Raw genomic sequence first — 12,218 nt, 5'->3', positions numbered from 1 at the left:
CCCCTCTTCCCCCCTTGCCGAGGGGACAAACGGGCTGGGGGCGGGACGGCGCCACCGGCCCACGGGAGGGAGCGGGAGGGACACATCCCCCCTGCCCCCTGTGTGTCCCCCACTCCATCCCCCGCTCCCCCGGGTCGCCCCGTAGATCCCGCCCGGCCCCGGTGTGGGGGGGAAACGGGGGCGCTGCCGCCGCCACCGGCGCCCCCTGGCGGCCGCCGCCGCCCTCTCCCGGCGGCACCGCGGCGCGCAGGGGCGGCCGCCGCCACACGCGGCTCCGAGGGGGCTCCGCCGCCGCCGCCGCCGTGACGGGCCGGGCCGGGCCGAGCCGCGACGGCAACCGGGGGAGTGCGCGGGGAAACAAAGGGGAAATCGCGGCGGCGCAGCGCCGGGGGGAGGCACCGGCTGGGCGCGGGGAGTGTGGGGGGGAGGAGGAGGAGGAGGAGGGAGGAGGAGGAGGAGGGTCGCCAAACTGCTGGCACTTCGTCGACCGTGAGCGGCACTCGCTGGCGGCGGCGGCAGCCCGCCCCTCCCTGCATGGCAGCCCAGTGAGGGAGGAGCGGGCGAGGGTCTGGCGCTGCCCGGAAGCCGAGGGAGCCAGCGCCGGCGGCAGCAGCGCCCGCCGCCCGCCCCGCCGGGATGCGCCCCGCTCGCCGCTGAGGCGCAGCCCCGCCGCGATGCTCTCCCCCGAGCGCCACCGCCACCACCGCCACCCCCCGCCGCCGCAGCCGCCGCCGCCGCCGCACCACCCGCCGCAGCCCAGCCATGTCGTGGCCACCATCGAGAACCTGCCGGCGGAGGGCGGCAGCGGCGGCGGCAGGAGCGGCATCTCCGCGCCCTCCTCCAGCGTGCGCCAGAGGATCAGGAAAGTGCTGAACAGGTGAGGCCGGGGGATGCACCGGGGCTCCGGCGGCGCGGCGCGGCACAGCGCAGCTCCCCGCCCCGCCGCCGCTCGCCCTGGGGCGCGCAGGTCCCGGGGGCGGCCGTCGGGGGAGCCCCGGCCCGGCCCCCTCGGCGGGGTGGAGCGGGGCGGGGGGCGAAGGCTCCGGCTGGGCTCAGCTGTGCTGGGCTCGGCTCTGCTCGGCTGGGCTGGGCTGGCAGCCCCTTTCCGCACGGCAGCCGCGGGCAGGGGGCGGCGGCGCGGAGCCTCCCCCGGCCCATTGTTGGCTCCGAGGCGGCGGCGTGAGGCGCGGCCCCCGGCCCGCTCCCACCTCGCCGGCGACGGTGCCGGTCGCACCTGCCCTGCCCGCGGGCACACCCCTACCCCCCCCCCCACGCCACACACACACACACACACACACAGCCGGGTCCCCGCTTGCTTTTTCACGGGGGGACGGCGGGGAGGAGGGAGCCGGCGTCCCCGCGTCCGGTGGCGGAGCCGCCGCCGGGGAAGTTGGAGCGCGGGCGCCGGGTGGGAGTGGCGGCGGGGAAAGAAGGGATGGGTCGGTCCCCCCCCGTCCCGGCGGGGTCCGATGGGTGCTCCGGGGTGCCGGTTGGCCCCGGGTGAGGGTTTTTTTTTGCACGATTTCCCACCAGCTCGCGTGGTCAGGGCGAAGCATCCCCCGGCTTCGGGAGCGGGATGCTGCCGAGAGCCGAGCTGGTCGGTTCGCCTGTGCGTGTGGCTGAGAATTGTCAGTGCCAAGACAAGAAAACTGCAGGGTACTCGGAATAAATTTCACCGAACGCACAAGAAAACACTGGAACCGTCTTACTTAAATCCTTTACCCTCTCCTCTTTGGCAGTTGTTTCTTCTGCGCCGCATTTGATTAGAGATGAGTTTTTTTACTGCAAAACAGCATCTCTCTAGAGCTTGACTGGTTGCACTTCTCCAGAAGGAGAGTGCTTTTCAGCCAGCCGAAGCCATCACTTTTCCCTAATGACTTTTAAGTGCTGAACAGCAGTTGCAGCGTTAGGAGCAGCAACGGGATGGTGGGTACCAGTGTCGCCTCTTTGTCCCAGCTTTAGTTTTGGGTACGGGTAATATGGATGAGCGACTAAGAAAACCAGCTCTTCTATCTGGATATACTAGTTTAGAAGATGATGCTCATTGTCTCTTTCAAGCTTTTAAACATTAGGAAATTAACATTGTTACAAATACCTGAAGGAATTTGATGGCTCGCAGATCATTGCTATTATATGCAGTTAATTAAGTGTTACCATTCTAGGAGGATCCTCGGAAAGCATCAGTAAGGGAGGAAATATTTATCCTTTGTTATTCAAGCATGAGAAAGATTGAAAAGAAGTTGAAACAAGTAAGAGCTGCTTCAGCTCAAACTCAGTTACACATTTTCTTGTACGTGCACGTTTGCAACTCTCACTGTAGTAAAATTTACTGAATTCCTCAACCCAATGGTCTGTGTCATCTTAGGTGTCATGTGCCTTGCAAAATCCTGCTCTCCTTCTGCTTGGTCATCCTGAGGTGTGTGTCAGTCCTGAAATAGAACACTAGAGAAAAGAAGTTTTCTCAGGGGCAGCAGGAGATGTATGAAGGTGTGGTGAGGGAATCAGATACAGAAGCAATAGGTACTCCTGTTCAAGGGAGTGACCTCTGGGGAACCACCAAATAGACCGCAATCTCCATGGCTAGGAGGTATTAGATTAATTCATACAGTTCAAGCAATTATGCTTATGTATATATATGACTCTCAGCCATAGATCAGGAGTCAAATCAATATTTATTGTTACATATATGTGATTGAAATGAGAATATCTAGATACTTTTTTGAAGGAAGAAAAGGATAGAAATTGGCTCTGGTGATCAGGGTTCAAATCTCTGTTAAATCACAAACTTGAATCTAGAAAGGACATCTCCCATCACCCAGAGCAGCATCCTAACAACCAGAAGCCCAGCCCTTTTTTCGTGAACATGTTCTTTTCTCCTCCTCAAACATGAAATGAGAGTCAAATTTTTCCAAATTTATGAGATTTAGGGAGAGGGGGAAGACTTGTCACTGTGTTGTTTGAAGGCAGCCTTTCCTTTGTCTAAGAGAATCCTTATCCCATCCCAAAGCCTGAATCAAGGGAAATTTTGCCTCAGTTAGGTTTCCTTCAACTTTACATGGCAACTAAGGACTCAGCGCATGTAACATCATGGCTCTCATGCAATGTTGCTGTTGATACAGTGAAATGAATCCTGACAGAGTGAGGTGAATGCCAACACAATGTTTATATTTTCATCTTCTGTGGAAACAATGGCATGCGAATGTGTAAGGGAAAGGAAGAAATATGTATGCTGTATTTCTAAAGAAGTAGCAGCCCAGAACAAACCAGGCTTTGGCTTCTTCAGTTAATGTTTTTCTACTGGAAAAGGGTAGCGTTTTCTCTGTGTTGTCTATACTTTGTGTGCCCACTCGCTTGAGACCCATTTGTGAAGTGTTCCTCTCTGAGTTGAGCTCATGTGCTTCTGTCTTCTGCTAGACAAAGTGTGGGCTTCTCAGGCAGACAAACAAAATAAAAGAGTTGACAACAGCTGGGGTTGCCAGAAACCTGCTTGTAGCTGATAGAATTGTAGAATGGTTTGGGCTGGAAGGGACTTTTAAAGGTCATCAAGTCCAACCACCCTGCATTAAGCAGGAACACCTTCAACTAGATCAGTTGCTCAGAGCCCCGTCCAACCTGACCCTGAATGTTTCCAGGGATGGGGCATCTACCACCTCTCTGGGCAACCTGTTCCAGTGTCTCAGCACCCTCATTGTAAAAAAATTCTTCCTTATATCTAGTCTAAATCTACCCTTTTTTAGTTTAAAACTACTACCCCTTGTCCTATTGCTACAAGCCCTACTAAAAAGTCTGTCCCCAGGGTGGGGACAGACTGACACGGTCAGGGAGATAACAAGACAGCAGGAGAATGGGGATAGACACTGGCAGAAACTGAACGTCATTTCTCTCTCACTTTATATGTAGTAATTTGGTCACCCAGGCACTTGGTGATTCCTGAGTTGTCTTCGAGGGCTCCTCTTAAAATTGCTTTACAAGCTATGCGAACTTCTTTTAACTTCACCTTTCAACCTCTCCTCCCTGTTCACTCAGTAGATCCTGAGGTAATAGAGAAACATCGAGGTAATAGAGAAACATCGGAACAACCCCCCCAGGGTGTTTGGGAGAGAACATACTGAAAGCAGAGCTGGTTGACTGTAAAAATCTATTTCAGTGATCACAGCAAACACTGCACTCTGTGAAAAAGTTGGCCATAACAGAAAACCGAAGTAAAACACAAAAATGAAGGGTCAGAATCATGGAGGACTGGAGATGCTCAATGAAATTCTGGGATTTACTGGAATAGTTTGGATATAAATTCTGACCTGCCAGTGATGCTGAACAGGACCTGCTGCAACAGGAACGAGCTTCCTGTTATCCTTGAAGTCCGGAGAGGATGGCTTTGAATTGCCGTTGCATTAAGGGGAAATGTTATGGTGATTACATCTGCAAATATGTTCCCGGACCTGTGACTCACACCCGTGGTCCATGAATCCCATCTGTAGGGCCCTGCCTGGTACCTTCGTTGTGACATTTGCTCAGCAGGTGTCCCTGGCTGACCCTGCCCTGCTGTGTTGCAGGGGAGAGAAAGGATAACGTTGGCGGCTTGATTGCTTGCTTGCTTCCCCACAGCCTCTGCGAAGCCAAAATTGGACTCCACCAACTCTGTCTGCTTGTAGAGGACCACTTAATTAGCAGTGACTCACCTGCTCCCTATTGCCTTCCACCTATAGTGGGAAGCAAGAAAAAAAGAGAAAAATCATGTGGTTTGGAGCTCTGCGGTTCTCCAGGACACCACCCCGGCATCTGTGTATTTCTGAGATACCTGTTGGCGGGTCTGAACTCGCTCTGTCTGGTTGTATCCCAGCACAGAGCGGTGGCTTGTCTCCCTTCCTTGCACTCCCTGCGTGACCTGGATGGTCAAGAGCAGAGAATCACCTGCAAAATGTTGCATGTGGCCTTTTGAACTAACTTACAGGTCAATCTCATGTTGAGAAGGTTGGTTATCACCTCCTTAAAGGAACTGGGCAGAGAATAAACATTGATGAAACACAGGGGGAGCAGGTTGCCAAGTGATCTCTTTGGGGGGTTCTTCCAAATTATTGATCTAAACGAGAGCCAGCAAACAAGGTACTTGCTTATCCGTGGACGTTATCTCTGTAGTCCTGGGCACCAGGACGAGGAGGGAAAATTAAGTTTCTGCAAGGAAAATGAGTTAATATCTTTAGATACTCTGACAAAGTTATTTTACCTAAGTAAATGAGATTGTTCCGGGAAACAAAAAATACCATAGCCCCATAAATGAACTCAGGTCTCCAAAGTAACGTCTAAGGCCCTGCTATCATATTGCTTTCCTTGAGGAGGACTTTTTTAGAAAGCTGGACAGCACATACATTTTTCTGACTTTATCCACTTCTGTCTTTTAGTACTTCTGTAAGGAATACTAGCTATAAAATCTAGCCTTGCCTTATCTTGCTTTTTGAAGGATGTCTTCCTGTGGTTTTTCTTGCTCTCTGTTGCTAAATGGCACTTTGTATTTTTTCCAAAGTTTCCTAAAAATCATATCAGAATATTAGAGACATACTCAACTTGATACCAGAAAATGGAGCGAGAGTAATTTCAGGCACTCATTCTCATGCCATCTTTTAAATAGCTTTGTAGTTATGTTCTCTGCACTAGTGAATTGCGAAAGCTTTCTCTGGTGCAGCATGAGTCCCTCTCTACTTCTTTGCCCTCTTACTTACTTCCCCAGATAAATTTTAGCCTTGTACGTAAAGCCAGCGTATGGTCTAATTACTACTACCTTTCTTAGGAAAAGGAAGAAAAAATAATTTTGCTAATAATTCATTAAGCTAGGCAGTGATTTACTGAACAAAATTATACGTAGAAAAGCAATTTGGATTCTTCTTGTCAGAAAGCCAGGCTGTTCAGGAACAGTCTGAGTAAAGCTTTTGCCTTTTTAGTATGTTACAGGCGCACTTCATCCCTGATAATGGACTTGAGGAAGAATTTGGCCCACTACCTGACTAAGTTTGAACTTGAAACATATGTCAAGGCTACTAACTTCAGAGATGAGAGCTGTTTAAATGACACTGCAAGTATCAAAAGCTATAATCCAATGATTTTTTTCTCTAATAACACATATTCGCATAGTAAATCAGACAGAGGGAGTTTATGTACTAAAAAGAACCCGAAACTGAATAATAATGAAATTGAGGCAACGTATTTCATTGCCCCAAAGCAATAACATCTTTCAGTTGACTGATCAGAGAGGCAAACAAACCAAATAATTTATGGCATTTTTCCTTAATGAAAAGCAAGTCAAGGATCAAACACATCATTTTTGGAATCCAAAAAAAGAGTGAGTATTCATAACCTTCAGTTGCTTCACTTTCTTCTTCAAAACCAAAGGATTGGCTTCCTTTGGGATTTTTATTCTTTAAAAGTACAAATAGCTTCTCAAAGTCCACTCAGAATAACAGTGACTGTACAAGAATGAGCCTGAGCCCAATTCATATAGCTGCAGCTCTCCTTTTAGGTAAAAATATTTATACCATTCTGAAGTAAGTCAAAGAAAATAAGTTCAGAGCATAGATAAAGCAACTAGGTTGGCTTTCTTGTACATATTAGTATTATTCTTTTTGGTGGGGGGAGTGGGAAGGTCATATCTTCCCGTAGGAAAGCATTCCTGCAGAGGATACAGAAATCAACTGATGAAAAATTGTCCACTCTTTCCTTTTCCCGTTAGTTTACTTGCGATTGCCATTTTGAAAGCAAGTGACCTCTGGGAATTTGCTACGTTCCCGATAATTTGGGTGCATAAGGGAAATACCTGTAAAACGGGAGAAAAAGATGCTCTTCCATTTCCCCTCCAAACAACTTATTTCAGTGAATGCACACTTAAAATGCTTTGATTTAGGAGTGAAGATGAGCTAAAGTAGATAAAGCTTCCACATTGCTGCTGTAGCAGGTACTGGAAGTCTGTCCAAACGTGGTTTCAAAGTGTCCGAGCGTGGTTTCCTAGCAAGCTCTGGAGTCAGTGTTGGAAAGCTGCGTCCCCCCTGCCTTGCTTTTGCTTCTGAGAATTTGCACCTTCAGAGATACAACAAGCCTTGCCTGTCCTATCCTGAAATAGGAATTGTTTGAAATGAAGTGATTTGATACGGTAAATGCGCTGTAATCTAAACCCCACAGCCCACATATGATTGGGAAGAGATTTTCCCGAGGAGGGGCAACTTGGCAAGGCAAAATATATGGGTGTCTTCTGTCTACCTATGACACTCAGAAGGCCAGTACTCACTGGGTGCCTGTCTGTAAGTGGGAATTTTTGACACTGGCTGTGCTGTGGGCTTTGGGAAGGGGTTACTGCCTCTTGAACTATGGGGGTTTCAAAGGAGCAGCGCTGTAAATGGCTCCATAGAGAAAGCGGGAGGAATGGACAGAGTGGCTCTTATGGGATGGACAGAGCAGCTTTAATGTGCTAATGAGGGGTAGGCCAGATGCCAGCAGCGATCAGAAGGGCTCTTTGTGGCTCTGTCTCTTTGGAGATGGCTGGAGTCTCTGTCCTTATCGTGGTTGTTTCTGCAGGCAGAGGGAAACACTGGGGCTATTAGTGAGGTGTTCCCTTCCTTTAAGTCAGCAGATAGCCTTACAGATCAGGACTTGAATACTGATTAGGGCTAATTACCAGGAAAGCTTAGGAAAAAGAACTGGCTTCAAGAAACTGGCCTTTAAAAAACTACAAAAAATTGTCCCCCAAACCCAACAAACCGGAAAACTCATGCTCAAAGGCTTGTGAGATGAGCTCAAACCCAGCTGAAATCACCTGTTGCAACAACAGCTGTATGGGGACTCATAAATTGCTATGACTGTAAAGTGTGTAAGTATTGGTGGTTGTGAAATTCATGTTGTGAACCGCCTAATCTACCTGTCTCGCCTTATTTATGTCTGTCATCTGTCTCTCTGGGATTTTTACTCAAAACACGCCAGTTTTGAAGCTTGTCTTTCAGCTTTCTCTGACTTGGTTTCACTCATGATTTAAGAAAGCATTTCTTCAATACATACTCTCTCTCCATCATTTTTCTCAGAGACACCAAATGATTGAGGCAGCGTGTTTGACTCCCATGCATCACTTTCTCCTGGCTATGGCTGGAACTAAAGAGCAAGAGATGGAGGAGGGAACATCCCCACAGCCCGGCCGTGCTCGATAAGGGCACCTGTGTGGCAATACTGTGCCATACTTCCGCAGGGAGCACGTCTGCTTTTGGGGATGAACCACGGTACACAGTGCTAGCCAAATCATTTCCTAGACAAGGTGGATGACCCTCAATCTCACCAGAATGGTCTGTCCACAAACGATGCCCTGTAAAAAACAGTGACACTTACTAAGCCAACCTTCTGTTTGTTGCCGATACAGTCATTTCAACCCTTAATTTGAGTTTTCTGTTGGTGTGGTGGTCAGTTGCTTCCTCACAGTGCCTTTTCCCGTAGTGATGCAGGAGGCCACGCTCCACCTTCAGATAGGTCTGACCTGTGGTGACATGTAGGAACTTAAGAGCTGCGTGGTGAATGTTCTCCTTTGCTATACCTTTTTTTTTCTGTCAGAAAATGTAGATCAGTCAAAACCTTGGCAAGAAGGATGGGATTTTCTCAAGACTGCATATTCAGCAAGGTTTCTTATGTCCAGACTAGATTTTTGTGGATGGAGAGCGAGTAAGACTTCATGGTAATCTGGTGATGGGAGTACTTACATAGGAGACCAGGTTTAACTCTGCTTTGCTGCATCCTTGAGGATGACCATGAAGACATGGACTGTGAGGTTCTCTTGGGATGAAGAACCTAAAAAGGTGATGGTTTTGTCCTAATGGACAAAATGGGAGAAGTTTTGTAATTTAAAAGTTTGGAACCAGAAGATGCTTTTTTGCCCAGCTCATCTCCCAAGGCATTTCAGGCTCCAAAGTGTTCATCTACAAAAGCACACTATGCTTGAAACAGATTGCTGCATCTCTAATACAGATAAATGAGGTAATTTATGTCCAGTAGCAAGACCATAATTATTACCTCCCAAGCCTTAGTGTTAATTGCAACCTGTAAGCCAGTATTAGCTGGTGATGGAACAAAAACAAAATTTGAAACATTTATAGTGATAGCCATTAGTTTACTTAGCTCTCTCTGGTGTTCATTTATCAAAGAAACTGTCACGCGTGTGACCAGAAGCCTGCTTTACTGTCTTTTATTGGGCTGCATTAATTTTAAAATGGCGCTGTCTTCTGTGCCACGTTTGTTCTCATTACTTTGTCTTATCTGGCAAGTGTTTTGATGTAACCTGACTTTTTCTGGTTTCCATTTGGTAGAAATGAAAAATAAGTTAAGAGGGGATTAAATGTTTCCCCCCCCCCAGTTTGGTGAAATGGAGAGGAAGCCACTGGCAGTGTGGGAGGGAGATACCTGGAGTCTGTTCCTGCTCTGGTGGCTCTTCATTGGCCTCACTGAAGAGGAAGAAGGCTCCACAGCTCCACTCCTGGATCCCTCCAGCCTAATAACTAAAATCCTGATCCTTAATGTAGCCTTGGGACTGCTGTCTCAGACCTTGTCAGCCGAAGGGGGAGTTTAAGGGGAGGGGGGCTGAATGAGAGCGGTGGCTGCAAGGTGAAAGCACGTTCTCTCTGCCTTTTTCTGAAGAGAGGATGTAGGTGTCTATGTCTAACTCTTCAAGACTGTGAATTGCAGACGGGGGAGGCCTGAAGTGACGCACTGACAGGTAGAGGCCTAATGCTTCAAGGAGGATAAGGCATAAGCTATACCCGATCCTATGCTTTCTATTTTTTACCAAAACTTGGATCTTTAAGTTGTCTACCCAGGTGCCTCTGTGGCTACCCCAGGGTGCAGTATTCTTCTGCATGACTCTTTGCTTTTTTTCTGCCCCTGTGATGATGAGACAAATGCTGGAAAATACTTCATAAAATCAAATTAATTATTCTGTGATTATTCTAAGCCCAGATATTTTATGGAGTTTAAATAGCTCTGTGTTTTCAGTGGCTTCTGATTTGGGCCATTTACCTTATGAAATCTCTTCTTACTAGAAGCTGAGAGCTGTAATGAAATGGAGCAAGTATTTCTTTCCTGTTGCTCCTTTCCTTTTCTCTCTCTGCTGCTGCTACAGACATGAAATGCTTTTGATTATGGTTTTTAACTCCCTGCTGCCAGTATATTGAGGTCTCTGGGGACCGTCCTGGGTAGATTGAAAGTGAGGAAGAAGAGCAAATAGCAAATAGGTTGGCAAGAGTTGAGCAGGGAGCTGGAAAACATTTTGATGGTTGTGGGATTTGATACTTGAAGGACATAAAACTTTAATATTGTAGATATAATTTTCATCAGGCTGGATATGAAGATTAAGTACTATCAGGTAGAAACAGTTTCCAAGCTTCATCTAACATAGTGGGGAAAAAGTGAGTGGGCACCTAAATATATGTAACAGTCAGACTGAAATGCCGCCTTTTCCTGGGTGACCTACCTGATATGCGCAGGTAACTTCCAGTCAGATTTTGGTTACCTGATCCCCACTGTTAGGTGCCTGGTGTGCTGAGGGGAATGCTTTGTAGAAAAACAACACTTTTTCTGGAATTTAGAGATCATCATTTGCAGAAGTTCCTCCCAAAGCGGACAACACCTATGTGTAGCTCTGGAGTCTTTGTTGCCTCCTCTTCAGGTTCAACCAGTCTTCTTCAACCAGCTTCTTCTGTTTTGCTTTGATTTAGTGCCGACTGACATTTTTTTTTTTGCACAGTATATTTCAGTGTTTTTTCAGGTCCAGTTTGTGGCAGGAGGGATCACATTTTTGAAGAGATTGAGTAGAGTTCAGGACATTTGGAGGACTTAATCTAGAAGCACAGGGGCAAAGTGGTGTGATGGTTGTCCTACATGTATGAAGGCACCGCTTACTGGCATTGAAAAGGAAAATTCCATGTTTTCTCTCATTTAAACAAAAAGGTGACGTCAGAACAACCATTCAGTAGCAGAAATGCACTCAAGGAGTGAGGCAGAGTGGTCAGGGTGAGATGCAGCATCATGCGGTCGTTGGAGGGTTGTCCAAAGTGGAGGAGTTAAACTGCATCTGTATTAACCAAGTGAAATCTCTAGGATTCAAAGTTTCTCCTGCTCTGAAGAGGTTACTTGAGTTTAAGACAGCAAATATTTCCCTGATAATTCACTTGAAAAAAGGACTCTGTGTGTGTGTGTGCGAGATCTTTTAAAATGAACTACTAAAGTTACCCAAATTTAATGTCCCGTTATAAATAAATAAATTCTAGCATGTTCTAACTTGGAAAAGAATTTCTGTTAAATTTGATGTCTGAAATTGTGCATACATATCGATTTGGTAGGTATTACTGTGTTAATGGAACTTATTATTACTCAGCTAGATTAATTTATTAGATTTATTCCTACACTTTAACAACCTATAGATGTATTGAGACATGAGCCTGCAGAATCAATACCAATTTCTTTTCTCATTTATGAATGGTCTTACTAACATCCAAAATACTGTTACACTTGAGAGTATTTAGCTGCAATTTATTTTGAAGCATACACTCCAGCAATTTTAAATGTGTCTTTCGCCTTTGTCCTTTAATGATTTTTTTCCCCCCATGTATGTGGGCTCTGTTTGAGCAAAATGCCGTGCATCAAGCATCAAACGAGTCATCACCATACTCTGGTCACTGAGACTAGTCGTCAGTTTATGTGTTTTTGCAAGATGAGGGCTGTGAGACCAGACCTAACCTTTGAGACGTGTTTTGGCTGCCGTTCTGCACAGCAGGCCCAAAGCAGGAGAGGGAACAAAGGTAGAAATGTACCTTACAAGTAGATTGTCTGCCAAATGGAGTATATTTACATGTTTTTCTTTGAGCAGCGGCCATGCGTGCATTCATCTTTCATAAGCAGCGGTGCTTATCTGAGAAGCAGTCACAAAGACCAGCCAAAATGGGTAACCAATGTGGGGCTTGTTCGATTGCTTTCAGAGGATGAGCATCAGATGGGACCTGCTGATGGCTCACAGTGGGAAGCGAGGGAGGCGGGGGCCAAAGAAATTACGAGGGAAGAAAGCTACTTGGCCACCTCTGCCCGCGCTGCCAGTTGCAGACTGGTGGAGAGCACTGACAGCAGGGAGAGATCAGTCTTTGGGCAGTCCCAACACCGGCATTTCTGTTGCCATTGCAGCCCCAGTGGCGCTTGGAGATAACCATCCT

General features: G+C 47.4%; 1 protein-coding gene across 1 annotated transcript in view; it reads left to right on the top strand.

Annotated features, from left to right (window-relative positions):
- The first annotated feature begins 500 nt into the window (after positions 1-500).
- The window catches only part of SLC35F1 (solute carrier family 35 member F1), a 254,971-nt gene continuing 243,253 nt past the window's right edge, over positions 501-12,218 (top strand). Inside the window, exon 1 of the mRNA XM_054195079.1 lies at positions 501-877. Within this exon, the coding sequence (XP_054051054.1) occupies positions 675-877 (203 nt within the window). The 5' untranslated portion in view covers positions 501-674. The remainder of the gene's footprint in view (positions 878-12,218) is intronic.

Source organism: Rissa tridactyla, chromosome 3 (assembly GCF_028500815.1).
Source record: "Rissa tridactyla isolate bRisTri1 chromosome 3, bRisTri1.patW.cur.20221130, whole genome shotgun sequence".
In the NCBI taxonomy this organism is placed as follows: Eukaryota; Metazoa; Chordata; class Aves; order Charadriiformes; family Laridae; genus Rissa; species Rissa tridactyla.
Note: the sequence above shows the minus strand (reverse complement) of the source record. Positions and strands in the feature narration are given on the sequence as shown.